This window comes from Eleutherodactylus coqui, chromosome 2, assembly GCF_035609145.1.
Source record: "Eleutherodactylus coqui strain aEleCoq1 chromosome 2, aEleCoq1.hap1, whole genome shotgun sequence".
Taxonomy (NCBI): Eukaryota; Metazoa; Chordata; class Amphibia; order Anura; family Eleutherodactylidae; genus Eleutherodactylus; species Eleutherodactylus coqui.
Window position 1 is genome coordinate 296,606,293 of NC_089838.1, and position 18,676 is coordinate 296,624,968.

The following is an 18,676-nucleotide window of genomic DNA, read 5'->3' on the forward strand; positions in this document are numbered from 1 at the left end:
CATTTCTAAATAGCACCATTGAACTCGTTCCACAAAAATGAAGCCCTCGGATACCTGCGTTGACGGATAAATAAAAGAGTTAGGATCTTTTAAATCTTTAAAAGTGGGATGGAAAAAACGAAAATGGGGGGGGGGGGGGAATGCTGCGTCCTTTTAACCCTTTGCAATCCAATTTTGGATTCGGGGTTTCCTAGGGGGCTTTCTCTTTCTGCCATTATACAATGGTGCCATCTGTTGGCTAGAGCCAGTACTGTGGTATGTGACATGCTGGAGAGGCCCCTAACAACAGAGCTGCCAGTAATCTACAGTAAGAATACCCTGCCGGACGTCTTCCGACATCGGAGCTTTACAGCCCTTAATCAGAATGTCTTCAGACGTCAGACAGTGGATTGGAAAGGGTTAAGGGGTTAAACTATTATGACCTTAAACCAAGAGTCAGGTTTAAATTCCTGTTTCCATGCTTCTCTCCATATTCAAAAAGTTGCGTCGCACCCACGTACTTTTTTTCTCTTTCACCTTTAAACTGTTTTAAAGGGGGATTCTCATTTCAGTCTTTTTTAGCTGAACCATTAAATCCCCGCCGGGTGAAGGTTCTGAGACTCGCCTATTCAGAGAATGAGGATCCAGAGACCCTCATGCAACGATGCCGCGCCACCATGGTTTAGACGCAACAATTGTCGCTCACGTTCGGTCGTTATTTTTCAATGATCATCGGTAAGTCTGCTCGCCGGTGGTCTTCCGTCATTTTTCTCTCAGATAGGACTTTTGTGCACTTGCTTTTTTTAAAGTATGTCTTACAGGTGGAAATACTAAAAAGAACCTTCCAGGTGATGCCTGTATACAGGTGAGACAGCGGGCACGGTGACAGCACACCTGAGGGAGGACACGTAAGGGCACCAGGGGTTAAGCTGCCAGGTTAGGGCAGGGAGCCTTGTCATTGGTAGATGACTGTAGCTGGCAGCACCTCTGTTCACCCGCCCTGCAATGCAGCGACATCATCACTGCAGCTCATAACTCCTCCGGGAGAGCTCCAGGGAATTACAGGCTGGGAAGACCCCGGGACATCACTATGGGGGGAGTACTGTCCCAGAAGAAGAAGGAGCAGCCTGAGACACCCCAGCAGCCCGGTAATGGGTGAGTAAGAGCCTCCCCTATATTCTCCTACATCTGTACACTGCTATATGCAGAGTCATGGACTTGTGTACGAGTGAATACAAACACATCATGGCATAGCTGTGTGCGGATACAGAATATCTCTGCTGAGTCATATCACAATGCTATTATATATATATATACACACACATATATAATATTATAAAGTATAATCAAAGTATTAGAATAGGACTCAGAAGACATATTCAAGATCAGCGCACAACTATGCCATGCTGTGTTCGCAGGCGATATATATATATATGTATATGTGTGTGTGTCTATATATATATATATATATATATATATAAGGATGCCGGAGGTGTGTGCACATATATATTATATGTACATGTCTATCTATCTATATATCTATCTATATTAGAGATGAGCGAGCGTACTTGGTTCGGGTGTTTTTGGACTCGAGCACCGCTTTTTCCGAGTAACTGACTACTCAGACGAAAAGATTCGGGGGGCGGCGTGGTGGAGCGGGGGGTAGCTGTGGGGAACAGGGGGAGCTCACTCTCACCCTTCCCCCCCACTCCCCTCTGCAACCCCCCGCTCACCCCCGGTTGGGAGAAGTTGGAATATAAGTTTGGTGTGAATGACCCCCACGGTGGGATTGCTGGGCGGTAATACGGGGCGATTCCTCGCTAGGAATCACAAACTTTCCCCAATACCTCAGTAATTTCCATCGGGCTCCCTATGAGAATTGATCTGTATTTTCCTTGTATGTTGCCTGGAGCATCTGCTGTAAATGTCGCCTCCGACATCCAAGTACATCTGTATGCGAGTCTGGACATCGGTGAAGACATCCACTAATGTGATATTGTAAATGGCCACAAGACTACCGCATATCGCGACTTTGATGGCGTCAATTATTCACTGCTTATTGCCCTATATACGGCCTTCAGTAAACCCCGCAGGAAGAAATCAGGTGGCGTCAGGTCAGTGAAATACCTTTGTCTCCCTCGGGGCGGCTTTACACGGGCGTGCTGTGAAATATGCTGATACCCACGTAAAAAAGACTCGTGCAAGGCGCAAATACATTGTACTGACGCGTCCGTGTGAATCCGCCCTCAGTTGAAAGTAACACTTTTTTTCCCCAATTTGTGACTCCAGTATTTTGTCACTCACTAGCTTCACTGCACTCATTCCAAAATGCACTTTGTCATTATAGCCGTACGCACACAGCCATGACAAACGCGCAATTTTTGTGCAACCGTGAGATGCACAAACTCGCTCATTGTAATAACCCTAGTTTTGTGTGATTCTTGAGAGACAATAGGACTTGCAGCGTGCAGCGGCTCGCACATTGTACACGGATAAGGGTGTCTGCAGTCACAGCTCGGCACTCATTCCTCATAGTGCAGAGGTAACATGAAAGCTGCGCTGTGATTGGTTGCTATGGGTAACTGTCACGGCTCAGCTCTTATTCCTCATAGTGCTGAGGTAAGATGAAAGCTACGCTGTGATTGGTTGCTATGGGTAACAGTCACGGCTCTGCTCTCATTTCTCATAGTGCTGAGGTAACATGAAAGCTGCACTATGATTGGTTGCTATGAGTAACAGTCACAGCTCGGCTCTTATTCCTCATAGCTCTGAGGTAACATGAAAGCTGCACTGTGATTGGTTGCTATGAGTAACGGTCACAGCTCGGCTCTTTTTCCTCATAGCTCTGAGGTAACATGAAAGCTGCGCTGTGATTGGTTGCTATGGGTAACAGTCACAGCTCGGCTTTCATTCCTCATAGTGCTGATGTAACATGAAAGCTGCGCTGTGATTGGTTGCTATGGGTAACGGTCACAGCTCGGCTCTTATTCCTCATAGCTCTGAGGTAACATGAAAGCTGGGCTGTGATTGGTTGCTATGGGTAACAGTCACAGCTCGGCTCTCATTCCTCACAGCTCTGAGGTAACATGAAAACTGCGTTGTGATTGGTTGCTATGGGTAACAGTTACAGCTCGGCTCTCATTGCTCACAGCTCTGAGGTAACATGAAAGCTGCGCTGTGATTGGTTGCTATGGGTAACAGTCACAGCTCGGCTCTCATTCCTCATACTGCTGTGGTAACATGAAAGCTGCACTGTGATTGGTTGCTATGGGTAACAGTCACGGCTCTGTTCTCATTTATCATAGTGCTGAGGTAACATGAAAGCTGCACTGTGATTGGTTGCTATGGGTAACAGTCACGGCTCTGTTCTCATTTCTCATAGTGCTGAGGTAACATGAAAGCTGCACTGTGATTGGTTGCTATGGGTAACAGTCATAGCTCGGCTCTCATCCACTGTGATTTGGGTAACAACTAGACAGCTTTTTTTTTTAGACAGTTTTCATAAATCTGCATTATAATCTCAGTTCAGATCAATTTTTATAGGGAACCGGGCAGAAATTACAGAGGAAGATTTGGGTTTCCCAACGAGAAGCACCCTGTGTAATCACCTCAGGCGCGGGTGTCAAACTCCTTTTCATCAAGGGCCACTCCAGCATTATGGTTGTCTTCAAAGGGCCGTTTATAAGGGCTCATTCACACGGACGTGGTTTTACGACCCACGTTACACGTGATACGGGCAGCTTAACCCCACTGATTTGCATTGCGATACGCAGACATGTATTTCACGCATGTGGAAAAAATCCCAGCTTGTCCTAATTTGGTTCGTATTACAGAATGAAATTGCCCAATAAACTCCATGAGATGACGTAGCTATGCAGTGAATATGCGCAATATATGCGGATCCACTGGATATTTATGCATGTAGGCAGGAGAAATCTAGGAGACCTTTGTGGTTTTTGTGCATCTGAAATAGGCGTGCAAGAAGGTCCACATACTCCGTAAATACGCCTTTTTTAGTCCTTGTAAACGCTGCATGTTTCATGGACCGAAACGTCCTCCACCCCTGTGACTGAGCGCTAAATGTAACTCCTCCTTACACGGCTGTGGCGCTCTCTGCACTATGATGGGGTTTCTCCTCTTCCACCTCTTTAGCACCTATCTCCCTCCCTTAGAGGTGGCAAGGGTGCCGGGTGAGGCTGGCAGAGCTGAGCCACCGCCTGTGAGCTGCTGAACAGAGCAGTGTGGAGGTGTACTGAAGCTAAGAATCCAAGATGGCGGCCGCTCCCTGTGCTGGCGCTGCCCCCTCTGCCAAGCGCTGGCTGCATCCTCCAGAAAAGGTGGAAAGTCAGTTCTTCTGCTTGCGGACCTCGTTATGAGCCACATAAAATGACGTGGTGGGCCGGATACAGCCTGCAGGCCTTGAGTTTGACACATTTGCCAATAAGAGAGATTGAACAATACCTCTGCAGCGCCACCTGTGGGAAGGCAGCATTCCTGCAAGTCAATGTTAGACTCTTTATACAAGACTTGTAACAATGATTGGGAAAGGAATGTAACACCCAATAACTTCCATATGACTTCTGCTAACTGTGTGATGGGTGGTTGGGCAAGCGGTCAGCTCTCCACCTATGACCCAGGCAGCCGCAGATCTGTGGAATAGGACTGACAGTAGATTACTATAGATCCCTACGATGATCCAAGCTACATATAGTAGTAGAACCAGTCGTCGGGTCGAAGTCTAGCAGATAAGTATATCTGTAAGCATCGCCCTGTACAATCTGCTGTCAGTGCAGGAGGGCACACCACACAGATGGAGCAGAACTGAGTTTATCATTTTAGGTCGGCTTCATGCGAGCGTAAGCGTATTTACGGAATGAACCATGATTTTTTGCGCGCGCATCAGCGTATTTTACTATACTTTTTGCCCCCGCAAGGCATATTCATTCAAACAGACGCAGCGGTTTAAATGGCTACTTAGTTCCAGATGTGTTCAGCAGTGTTTCATGCATCTCCATGCTTATTGTGCGCGCATTTGCGCATCACCTATTCATTTATATGAGGACCTTTGATGCCCAAATACGCAGAAAAATAGAGCATGTTCTGCTTTTTTTTTTTTGTGCGACTGAAACGTGCATGCAAAATATGGACATGTGAATGAACCCATTGAAATCAATGGGTTCCATTCTCTGCATATTGTGCGCAAATGCGTCCATGTGGACAGTTTTGTTTTTCGTTTGCCATCATGATAACCCATGCTGACAAGGGGAAGCTCCGACCCTGTAAGAAGCCTCTGACATTGGGATGCCACAACATTTCAACCAAGTGACAACCTCAGCTCTGCTGCATTTGTTTATGGCTTGTTTTAAAAAGCTTGGAAACACATTGTAACATAATGTATCTAACGCCGGCCATGCACAAGAGATACAAGGGGGCTGAACAGCTGCTGATCATTTCACAGACTTTGGTCTATATTGGCCATCCCAGTCCTGACCGTACGTGTTCCATGACAGCGGGCAACATCTTTTTGGGAACATTCTTTCAAAGAAAGTTTAACCCTTTCCAATCCAATTTGTATCCTGGCTTTCCTAGGGGGCTTACTCCTTTTCTGTCATTATACAACGGCGCTATCTGCTGGCTAAAGCCAGTAGTGCATGAGGTGACACGTTGGATAGGCTCTGGCAGCAGGGAGGCTGGCAATATACAGTAGGAGAACCCCGATGGACGTCTTCAAACATCGTAGCTGTACAGCCTTAAATCATAATGTCTTCAGAGGTCAGACAGTGGATTGGTAAGGGTTAAGCGTGCATAAAATATCTTTCATCTGAATGCGGCCGGGATCACATGACCATGTGAGCCGATGTGCAAGAGTGTCACGTGCCAGCATGCAGCAAGTACGCAGCGACATGCCACCAATCTTTTTCACTATTTTGATGTGCATGCGTGCATAATACCCGCCAAGGCAGAGCTGGCTGGCAAAATTAAATGCTGGTGAGTACCCCCTGTGTGTTGTGGTGCTGACAGTGGGTGCCCAATCAGCTGATTGATCAGGGTCCCCAAACGGTGGCCCCCAGCCGGTCAATTATTGATGATCTATCCTTAGGTCATCAATAGTATTTACCCCCCAAAAAACCTTTGTCATCGGATGCCAGTGACTTTCTATACATTGCTATATACCAGTGCCCTGTATCTGTATATCTAGGGACCATCCCTTGAGACATAATTAATTTTGCTTTTAATGTATCCTCATAACAATATTCTGTATTTTACTTCTTTAATGTACTTTTGAGTCATTTGTTTCCAGAAAACTTTAGCTTTAACCCCTTCAGTGGCACGCCCGGAAAATCTCCTAAAAATCTGTGTTGAAATGTGCTGAAGACTACCTAAACCTGCCACTGAAGGGGTTAAATGATCAAATAATTTGGGGTTCTGTGATAGTCAATATAATAACTAGCAAATCAGTTTATTTACCATTAGGCTGGGGTCACATGGGACAGAATTTCAGCAGAATTCTCGCAGAATGGCCACCCCGAAAAACCGTGAGATTTCCGCAGGATAAGTGCAGCTTCAAAACCTGCGGCCTTTAGTTGCAAGTTTTGGAGCGGTTTAGCCGTCGGCATTCTGCTGCGTAAAGAAGAAAAGAATTGACATGCTGCAGAATTGAATTCCATGCCGCATGTCCGTCTCTGAACGGCTTGGCCGCAATGGATTGGCGCAGCATAAGGACGAGATTTTTGCAAAATCTCATCCACTTTGCTGGCTGATCCCGGGATTAGGAGCCACGGGCGGAATTGCTGTTCGGACGATCCGCACAGAAATTCCGCCCTGTGTGAACCCAGCCTTAAGTTACTTTTTTTGTACTGAAAAAATGCCCTAAAGTGCAGGCCGCCAGGTATCACCTCTCCTTCTATTGTGCTATACGCCTATTGTAATGTTAGCTCTGTCTCTAGTTACTGCGATAACAAGATAGAGGAAGAGGATAATGTCTTATGCTGCCCATAGGAGTCTATAGAGAGCAGATGGGAGGAGGGAGGTGGCTCACAGAGATGTGGCTACTGGAGAAAATGATGAATAATTTACTGTCCCACAGCTACTTAAAGGGGTTGTACGTGCAAATACTATTGATGACCTATCCTCCGGATAAGTGGACTACAATACTCAGAGAGGTTGCTTAGTTTAAAAAAAAAAAGAATGAGGGGCGACCTAATAACTATGTACAGTAGAAATATATCAGGGGACAATACAGAGATCTCTCCCATCATCTAGTTATACCCAGGACTGTGAGTGTAACAAGGGAGCGCCTCTACGTCTAGAGGAAGGAGGTTTCTATGCAACATAGAAGGGGGTTCTTTACTGTAAGAGCAGTGAAACTATGGAACTCTCTGCCTGAGGACGTGGTGATGGCAAATTCGATAAGAGTACAAGAGGGGGCTGGACGCCTTTCTTGAGCGCTACAATATTACATGTTATATCACTGATTACTTCAGAAGGGTCGGTGATCCGGGGATTATTCCAATTGGAGTTACAAAGGAAGTTTTTTTTACTTAAAATGAGGCAAATTGGCTTCCAACTCTTGAGGGCTTTGCCTTCCTCTGGATCAACATTGCAGGACAATAGGCTGAACTGGATGGACATATGTTTTTTTTTTGAGCCTTACATACTATGTTACTGTTTGTAATGTCTTATTTAGTATTAAGGAGTGAGGTCCCTGTTCACAAGAGCTTACAGTCTGGGAGGAAATAACGGTGACACAAGAAGTACAATGATCCATCCATCTTTTATATACATAGGGTAGTATACGTAAGGCTGTATGAGCCAGTCACCAGCTGGTATCTGTGTATGTTCAGATGTGAAGTGCATTAGGGGATATGGGATATGGGGGATATAATGGGATGAATGATTCAAGTTCTAAGGTGGGTGTTGGGATTTAACCCGATTGACTGAGGTAGCACACTACAGATAACTAGTGCAGCTTAGGAAAAAGAGATGGGAGCAGGAGGTTAAAGTGATGGAGGAACTTAGCCCAAGATCATTAGCGGGACAGAGAGAATGGGTAGGATCGTAGACTGAGATGAGGGAGGAGATATAGGGTGGGGCAGCACTGGGGAGAGCTTTATGGATGAGAGGGAGGAGTATAAATTGCATTCTATAGTGGACGGGCAACCCCATGTAGTGATTGGCACAGGGTGGAGCCAACTGTGAAATGATTGGCACAGGGTGGAGGCATTGATTGGACAGAAAGATTAGCCTGGCTACAGTACTTAGGATCAGTAGATAGTTACAGTAGTCAAGGTGAGAATAGATCAGCGCAACAATAAAAGTTTTTGCTGTTTCCTCCTGGTTTTTGAGATACAGGTTAGATAACAAGCAGAGAGAAAGAACAGGAGGGTCTGAATACGGCCTAAGTGAATCCAATGTTATTATTCCCGTTCTGCAGGCTGAAAAGGGGATTGCTGAGTTGTGGTTCTGTCATCTATCATTAAAAGAACTATTTATATGTAATCCAGGTTCTCCTATTCCCTGGTACAACAACCTGGGATCTGGCCAGAATGCCACCCGCTCATGTTGGAGGGTAAATATTGCTTATCTGACCCCGTTCTTGGGGTATTTTTCACTCCTTTTCCATGTCTTCCTTATATATACAGACGAGTCACTTCTCAGAGTATAGGGAATATGTCAGGAATGTGACCGACCAGCTGAGGTGGCTACTTTTAGTCACAAGGTATATATAAAGGTTATTTTGGGATGAGTGTAACTGTAGCTGCCCTTGACGTTGGACAATGCGGCATTATAATCTGCAGTGCGGAAGTATCAGAGTAATGTAATAAATATACAATCCCGTCTCTGATAACGCTCCTCCATAGATGCCCTGTCTTGTGCCCTGTTCCTCTAGGCAAGTTCTCCTCTCATTGCACCGTCACAGGCGGCTCTCAGGACTCCGGCCTTTGAAAATGTCACATGTGGAAAAAGACAAGTTGCCTTTGTTTTCTCTGTTGCCTTTTGGACATTGATGACTGAATAAATGGAATGAGAGTGACAATGAAATAGCGACGTGGAACTTTATTCATTTGCTAAAGGTCTGGAGCAATCACTAATAAGCAACCACTGAGTTAAAGGAGAATCCCACAGCAGTTCCCTAATTTAAAGGGATTGTCCCACTTCTAGATGTGTTCAGACAGCTCTGTACATTGCGCAGTGGCCCAGGTTGGTATTGCATTCACTTCAATAGGATTCAGCCTGCAGTACCAACCTTGGCCACTACACAATGTACGGAGCTGTCTTAAAACAGCTACTGCGTTCCCCCGAAAGTAAGACCTACCCTGATAATAAGCCCTACCCCGATTTTTTTTTGGGGGGGGGGGGTTGAAATATAAGCCCTAACCCAAAAATAAACCTCTGCAACACTACATAAAAAAGTAATACAATAACTAGAAGGCTCGTCCCTTCTGCTGCTCTCCGGAGGTCTGCATGGTTTCCGTAGTCCATGGAGCTCATAGAATATAACTTTCTGGTGATGGGATTCGTAAATCCCGCCTCCAGGAAGTGATGGCTGTAATCACAGCCATCACTTTCTGCATTTACTGTATGAATTGGCTGAATGGCAGTGAGCGATGGCCTCAGTCAATTCAAAAATCCCTCCCTCACACAGCGATGGCTGTGATTGGCTGAGTGCGGGCGGTCAGCCAATCACAGCCATCACTTTATCCAATGATTGCATGAATTGGCTGGGCGGCGGTGAGTGATGGCTACGGCTCAGCCAATTCAGAAGTCCCTCCACTACACAGCGATGCCTGTGATTGGCTGAGTGCATACAGTAAATGTACGAAGCGATGCCTGTGATTGGCTGAGTGCATACAGTAAATGTACGAAGCGATGGCTGTGATTGGCTGAGTGCATACAGTAAATGTACGAAGCGATGGCTGTGATTGGCTGAGTGCATACAGTAAATGTACGAAGCGATGGCTGTGATTGGCTGAGTGCATACAGTAAATGTACGAAGCGATGGCTGTGATTGGCTGAGTGCATACAGTAAATGTACGAAGCGATGCCTGTGATTGGCTGAGTGCATACAGTAAATGTACGAAGCGATGGCTGTGATTGGCTGAGTGCATACAGTAAATGTACGAAGCGATGGCTGTGATTGGCTGAGTGCATACAGTAAATGTACAAAGCGATGCCTGTGATTGGCTGAGTGCATACAGTAAATGTACGAAGCGATGGCTGTGATTGGCTGAGTGCATACAGTAAATGTACGAAGCGATGCCTGTGATTGGCTGAGTGCATACAGTAAATGTACGAAGCGATGGCTGTGATTGGCTGAGTGCATACAGTAAATGTACGAAGCGATGGCTGTGATTGGCATGTTACTACTGTTTTGTTTATGCAACGCGGATTTTAAATACATGTCAAGAAAAAAACGGGTCATCAAGACAGACACGGTTTCCCATTAAAAATCAATTGGACGCGTATTCTAAACGTATCTGGGCGAGAAATACGTACGCTATATGTACTGTAACACTACTCGATGTTTACAAGACCATGGAGATTCTGCTTGTCACCCAGCAGTCACACCCTGTTAATGGAAATACCCTGAATATATTGTGGTGACCCCTCAGCAACCGACGTGACTAATATGTCATTATTTACGGATTTCCCCTTTAATCCCTCCTTATATTACAGTATGGGACTCTTTCATGGCAGAATCATTCTGAATGCTGCATTTATTCCAATTACAGAAATTGCGCGGGAATACTAGATCTTACTGGACAATGACTGAATTCATGTGGAGCTATTGAGGTCACTGATACAGGACATAATAGCTCCACCCGCTTTGTGAGGACAATGATATGTACAAGTACAAGCCTGGAGCGCAGAAAAGGCTAGCGACCAGCAAAACCGCAAAGCACGCCTATATGCGCGTCAGTCATGGCTGTGACTTAACCCTTTATTACCCATTAAGGTGAACATGCTATGTAAGAGAAAATAAAAATCCTTCAAGTTTACATCCTTGGCGACATTTAGACGAGCATGATATAGGGCCGAGAACCCCAGACCAATATCGCGCTTGTCAACGTGCACTTTATCCGTGGATGTGAGGCGTTTTTGATGCAAAGACACCTCACATCACTTCTGGGAAATTCCGATCCTCTGATGTGTGTTTAATGCGTGGCGGAGGATCGCCAAGTGTTTCCCAGTGACTTCAAAAGAAACATTACATCGCACTGCGTACGATGTGTTTGACGGCCCCATTAAAAACAATGGGTGATACGTTCTGAGGGATACGAAAAAATAAGACATGCAGCGAATTTTTTTTTTTTTACCTGACTCTCCGCACAGAAATTCCGCAACATGTGCAGTAGCAGCAAAATGGATGGGATTTTGAAAATCTCGCCCGCAATTTGCAAAAATAACCTGCACAAAACCCGTAAGAAAATGGACTTGCGGTGCGGAATTCAATCCTGCAGCATGTCAATGTTATCATCATATCCGCTGTGGAGTTCGCCTCCTCTCCATGAGGGGGTAAATTTCGCACAGGAATCTGCAATAAAACCCAAATGGTGCAAGTTCGGAGGCAGGCTTTCCACTGCTGATCTGGAACATTCCGCTCAGCCCCCGTGGGGACCCAGCCTGAGGGTACTTTTCGACAAGCCAATTCTCGTTTGAGCGAATCGTCATTTCGTTCAGACTGTTTAGACATCTTTGGCTTATTGAAAACAGCATCGTTCAGTCTCATTCGGTCTTTTACGTTCGCTGGACAATACTGGACGCTTCGTCACCGGAAGAAGAAGAATCGGGCGGCTGGAGGTGAGGTGACCCAAGGGGACTGCAGGAGCCAGAAGATGCGGTAAGAAGACTGACGGGGAGGAATAGGTAAGTATTGTTTGTTTTTTTAATGCCAACCCCTTTAAGTCCTTGGCTCGCATTTAGACTGAACAATTAGCAATCACTTTCGCTCGTTAGAACAATTTTTTGAACGATAATCATTCCATCCAAAAGCAGTTCCTAAAAATTCTATCTGCTAATATCTTTAGCTTTATATGCTTCTGGGAAGGCTGGGAAACTATGAATGACTTTCTGACACAAATTCTTCTAGTCCTTTAACGATACAGTAGCATCATTATAGATTTGATTGTCACAGCGCCAACTAGGGTTACTATCCTGGGGACTTAGTGGACCTCCACCACCCTTTACCCCTGAGGGCCAACTGGTGACCTCTGAAGAAGTAGAGAGGTGGTCATGTCTTCGTGGCTTGAGTGCTTTGCTTGGCTGCCTCCATACCTCCCATGGACATCACTGACGAGGGCTCTGTACATATGGTAGCCAGAGGTGGCTGCTTAGAAGGATAGGTGAGGTCCAGGTCCAAGAGGTAACATAGGAGACCCCACCACATTTTTCATCCCTGCTTGTAGTTGGATCCTGCTATGAATTGTGGAGTCTTCAGGACATTTCTCACTTTAGTCCTCTCTATAATCTGGCTCTGAGCTTGTGGCAGAGACAGTCATGGTAGCCATGTTTAGGGGAATATGATGGGACATATTTGGATTCTGGCTTTGTTCTATGAATTATAACTCTCCTTTTGTTTTGTTATGAGGCCATATTTGCATGTGCTATGGACATAGGGTGGTTACCAAAGGGGAAGTTGTAGGTCAGGATTCGGAGGAAGCAGCTTCTTCCCTCAACCAGACAAGGCTGAATTATCTACACATGATACTAATAAAGCCATTAGCACTCCTGTAAGCGTATGACTAGATAGATAACTGGCTATTACCAATTCCCTTTGTCAATAGGAGGTGTTCCTACATGTGTATTACAACAGCAAGTTGTGTGACTGTTTTAGAGCTGCCATCAAAATGGCCAAAATCTCAGGAAAGTCGCAATCACATGACATCACACTTGCTCTAGGTCACAAGTTGTAACTAGAGATGAGAGAGTATACTCGCTAAGGCACATTACTCGAGCGAGTAGTGCCTTAGCGTAGTATCTCCCAGCTCGTCTCTAAAGATTCCGGGGCCGGCGCCGGTGACAGGTGAGTTGCGGCGGGGAGCAGGGGGGAGCGGGGGGGGGGGGGGGGGAGAAGGAGAGAAAGATCTCCCCTCCGTTCCTCCCCGGCCCCCGAATCTTTAGAGACGAGTGGGGAGATGCTCGGCTAAGGCACCACTCGCTCAAGTAATGTGCCCTAGCGAGTATACTCGCTCATCTCTAGTTGTAACGCAACTTCATTGACAAACAGACATAATGCAGTATGCGACACATATCTCTGAGTAGCTCTGGTCTAGGGCTGGATTCACACAAGCGCATGTGTATTTGCGTGCGCCGCATTTTTGCGCACTGGGCATTGTGTATTTGCATGTATTTGCTGTGTTTTTTACTGTACTTTTTGCGAATCCCCCGCAAAAAAACCTGCAGCCACAGTCCCGTACATCGAAATGGCTAATAAGCCTAATTAGTTTTATATGTTCTATTTCCCTCTGCGAATGTGAAAAGAGAACATGCTGCGTATTTTTCTGTGCCACAGAATTGCGCACGCAATAAATATACTTGTGAATGAACCCATTGAAATCAATGGGTTCTATTCCCTACATATTGGGCGTGTAAATTCAGTCTAGGGGTGAAGTCACACGAACGTATATCGGCTCGGTTTTCACGCCGAGCCAATATACGTTGTCCTCGTGTGCAGGGGGGGGATGGAAGAGCCAAGTGCAGGAACTGAGCTCCCGCCCCCCTCTCTGCCTCCTCTCCACCCCCTCTGCACTATTTGTAATGGGAAGAGGCGGGGCGGGGCTAAGTTCCGAGAATTAGCCCCGCCCCTGCCCCACCTCTCCCCATTGCAAATAGTGCAGAGGGGCGGAGAGGAGGCAGAGAGGGGGGCGGGAGCTCAGTTCCTGCACTTGGCTCTTCCATCCACCCCCCCTGCACACGAGGACAACGTATATCGGCTCGGCGTGAAAACCGAGCCGATATACGTTCGTGTGACTTCACCCTTAGGCTGCATTCAGATGATCGTATATCGGCTAGGTATTCATGCCGGCCGATATACATCGTCTCTCTCTGCAGGGGGAGGAGGCTGGAAGAGCCGGGAGCAGTGCTCTGAGCTCCCGCCCCCTCTCTGCCTCCTCTCCGCCCCTCTGCACTATTTGCAATGAGGAGAGATGGGGCGGGGCTAATTCACGAAACGTAGCCCCGCCCCATCCCGCCTCCTTTTATTGCAAATAGTGCAGAGGGGCAGAGAGGGGGCGGGAGCTCAGTTCCTGCTCATGACTCTTCCATCCTCCCCCCCTGTAGATGAGGACACCGTATATCGGCTCGGCGTGAAAACCAAGCCGATAAACGATCGTCTGAATCCACCCTAAGGGTGCTTTCACACATGGCTGAATCTTCCACAGCTTGCAGCGGAATATTCCGTTGCACGTCTAAATCTGCACCAAATTTGCATTTTTAGTGGATTTTGACTTGGATTTACAAATGGCTAAACTTTGCCACAAATCTGCCTTAAAATCCCCATGTGGATTTTTGGTGCAGATTTCCGTGGCAGAATATTCCACCATGTGTTGACATATATCCTAAGGCCAGATTCACATGAGCATAAGAGTATTTGCTATGCGTTTTTGCTTGTGTTTTGACGCATTTAAATTTTTACATACGCAAGTAGTGCGCAATTGCCCGTGCAAAAAACATGCAATGATGCTCTAAGCCTGATTTATGAATTGGCTGAGCAGCAGCATTGATTGGCCCATTCATAAATCCCGCCTCCACAACGTAATTTGTTTTTCAAACTCTGCTCAGCCAATCATTGCAGAGTTGAATGAACCAATCACAGCCCTCACATCAGTTCATCGAGCGCTGTATTGATAAGCTGAGTAGCACTTGATGAGCCAATCAGAACCATCGCTTCCTGGAGGCAGGAATTTTGAATTCTGCAACCAGGAAGTGATCTTCTGTGGGCGAACGAGGACTGGAGGACGCACGGCGGAGCTCCGGACAGCAGCCAGAAGACCCGGACCGCTAGGTAGGTATTCCTTTTTTAGAAGGATGAATGCAGATAGGGCTTGTTTTAGGGGTAGGGAAGTGTATCACATCTCACGAAAATCGCTAGTTCGTGAGATGCAATGCAATAAAAAAGGAGGCCCCAAGGGAAAACAGGGGCTACAAAACATCGCAAATCGCAGCAGTATAGAGCATACTACGATTTTACATGGCATCAAACAAAACATCGCTAATGTGAAGGAACTCATGGGAAAGCATGGGCTTCACATACATGCGATTTGTGGCACTTGTTGCATTACAAGAAGATCGTGCAATTTTGTTGCCCATGTGACAGCCGCCTGAAGCAGAGTTTAGCAATAAAGACAAACATTGTTGCGACATCATTCTAGAGTACAAAAGCCAAGGAATAAAGACTGACATCATCACAATAAAACAGCCTAGAAATAAAGACAAACAACATACAATAAAGATTCATTTAGTGATATTATTACAGTAAAACAGTTAAAGGGGTTGTCCACTTGTAGGCCTTCCATAGAAGATCGGCAGGGGTCTGCCGCCTGGAACTAATCCTGCTAATCAGCTGCTCGCTGGGCTGATGCACTTCTATACTGAGCTGATTTTTGCAGGAAGCCAAGTTTCCAGTGAATTGAATGGGAACTTTGCCTGTAATATCAAGCCTCATCACTGCTACTGTTCATATTTATACCTTCACAACCTCATCAGTTCAGGTGGAGCTCTGTTTGTTCTCAGGAAAAGGACATTACTGTTTTGGATGAACAGAGCTCATTCTATTTTAAACAGTTATAGCTCCGGAATTTTTGTTGAAGTTGTCAATCAGAGAGCATATTTACACCCTGATTGTCACATATGGGGATCTTTTTTTCATAGAAAAAGAGTGAAATGATGAGGACTTGTAATCATGCCTCTACACCACAGACGCTGCTTGATAAAGACCCATAAGGGTCGAAACGTCGCTTATATGGAGGAATAAAGAGAGAATTGTATTTGCACCTTATATGCGGTCACGGACGTTATGTATATTGGAGATAAGTACTGTGAGTCATAGGCTCTGACTCGTATTAGTGCTGCTGCATTTGGACTTGGATGTCCTGTTCAGGGGCGTAACTAAAGGCTCAGGGGCCCTGATGCAAAAGGTGAGCTGCCCCCCCTCCCCTCCTATCTGTATCTGTACCCATACCAATACCCAAACCATGCTGCACAGAGGCATAACTTAAAGCTTCTGTTCCCCAATGCAAAACCTGTAACAGGGCCCCCAACTATAATGCTTTATTCATACTAATAGGCTTACTATATAGAGAAGAGAGGCCTTATGGGCCCCCTAAGGCTCCTGGGCCCGGGTGCAACCGCATCCCCTGCACCCTCTATAGTTACGCCCCTGGTCCTGTTGTATCCTTTCATACACAGAGTGCTGTTGGTGATACCACTGTGAGAATTTTGGCTGCAGTAATTACTGACCATGGAATCTTTAAAAAAAAAAATATATATATATATATATATCTTTTTCCCCTTACGCAAGGCTTTAAATATTGAAAAAAAACTACCTATAATTGGTATCGGCACATCCATAACAACCCATACTCTAATATTATTACATTTATCTGTAAATTCCGTTTAAAAAAAGCTGGGATTCCTTAGGCCCACCAGAGTGAACAATTCTGTACAGACCATATTCATGTCTACTTTTATTTGCATTGAGGCCAACAGACTGATCCATCAAAGCATGCTCCCATTGTCCCGCGTTTTACAGAATGTGGACTCCCAACCCCAATAGGAATGCAATCCAGTAGAGTACAATACCATCTTACACAGCCAATGCAGTGGGTCACTAGCTGCAGGGGTTACACCAATTTTGGATTATTTCATAACCTATTGGACCTCACTGATTATATGACCCATATGTAAAACGATAGTGCAGCTGAAGTGGGCATATTCTTTCCTGGTAGACCCGAGTCCATACTTGCCTACTTTTGAGAAGTGAAATCAGGAAAACTTTGAAAAGTCACATACACTATGCTACCAAAAATAGACATGTGAGCAAGAGTCAAAAGTAATATTAATCGGGCCTCTTTTGGCCCTACTAACATCGGATAGTCTCCATGGTATACTTTCTACTAACGTCTGATACACTTCAGCTGGTATTTCCCACCATTCATCCTGTAAATGTCTGTCAAGTTCTTTCGAGATGGATGCTGTTCATATTTCCTGACCCGACATTCCAGTTCGTCCCAAAGATGTAAAATAGGGCTCAGACTGGGACTCTGTGCAGGCTAGTCGAATCAAGAAACATCAGCATTAGAGATGAGCAAGCGCGCTCGGATAAAGCAGTTACTCGAGCGAGCAACTGCTTACTGGTCCGAGCGTGCTCGGGGGAGGGGGGGGGGGGGGAGAGAGAGAGTTGGATTTGTGACAAGGCGCGTTGTCTCATCGGAAGTATGGCCGACCATTCCCTGAGTATTTTGACATTGTCAGCAGCACATTATTGTCTAGAATGTCAGGTTACACCTTCGTGTTCATGGTTGTCACTGTAACCAATGGACCAAGACCATGCCACGTAAAACATCCCAAGACCCTAACGGAGTGTCGCTGTACTTAACTGTTGGCACAACACACTCAGGGAAAAGTATCTCCATCTGATTTGAAGATGGAGTAGCACAATTCATCACTCCATAGAACATTCTTCTATTGCTCAACTATCCAATGACTATGCTCCTTCCACCACTACAGATGGGACAATGCATCCTCCTTGAGAGAACTCAACAGATGTTTGCAGGATGAATGGAGGGAAATGCCAGCTGAAGTGTATCAGGTGTTAGTAGAAAGCATGTCACAGAATATCCAATGTCATTAGCACCAAAGGAGTTTCACTAAGTAGTAACATATGGAAATAAATACTACTTTTGATTCTTGCTCGGGTGTCCAATTACTTTGGGTAGGATAGTGAACACTAGCGCCTGGGAGACTTCTCTGCTCTTTCAGGAGGTCTCCCCTTTTTCATGACATTCAGCAGAGTAGACACCAAAGCCCGATGTATCCCGGTCTAATATTGGGTACAGACTTATTTTTGTTAAGTCCTGTACAATAAAGGGTTACGGCTGGACTGCTGGTGTTTGTAAAGCAGCTGCTGTAAGTTTCCATGTATGGCCGCGCCCTGAGCAGGATGTACACCTGTCCGTACACCTTCTGTGCTTCTCTATTGACAGTTGGTGACAGTTCCAGGTCGCTGGGTGCGGTCGCTCTCCTGATCTGTTCCCACACATTCTCTTATTATACCGTACGCTTATTTATTATGTGTATGGGCTACCAGGTAATCCACAAACACAGCCAGCAACTCCTGACCCTCCCATACACAGAGCTGGTATTGACAGTGAGTGGCTGAATACCCTGCTGCTCCTACATGAAGATGGGGATTGTAAACTATGCACCTGCGTTGGGGTGGTTTTACATCTGCGCTTGGGGTTCCCCTTTCCTGCTTCGCTTGGGGAGCAGGATAGGGGAATCCCCCGGCCAAATAGCTCAGTCTTATGATGGAACCGCATAGCGCTAAAAGCACCTCATTGACTACAATGGGGTCCGTTCGCTTCCGCTCAGCTGCCCAGCTTTTTGCCGAGAGAAAAAACACTGCTGATCAGTTGATTCCTAGCACCACTCTCAGTATGGACAGTGCAGGAAGCAGATTGCGCTCTCCATAGTGTAG

The 18,676-nt window shown here is 45.9% G+C and overlaps 1 protein-coding gene across 1 annotated transcript in view; it reads left to right on the top strand.

Annotated features, from left to right (window-relative positions):
• Positions 1 to 993: 993 nt before the first annotated feature.
• TACC1 (transforming acidic coiled-coil containing protein 1) overlaps positions 994 to 18,676 on the top strand; it is a 106,596-nt gene continuing 88,913 nt past the window's right edge. The window contains exon 1 of the mRNA XM_066593375.1: positions 994 to 1,134. Within this exon, the coding sequence (XP_066449472.1) occupies positions 1,070 to 1,134 (65 nt within the window). The 5' untranslated portion in view covers positions 994 to 1,069. The remainder of the gene's footprint in view (positions 1,135 to 18,676) is intronic.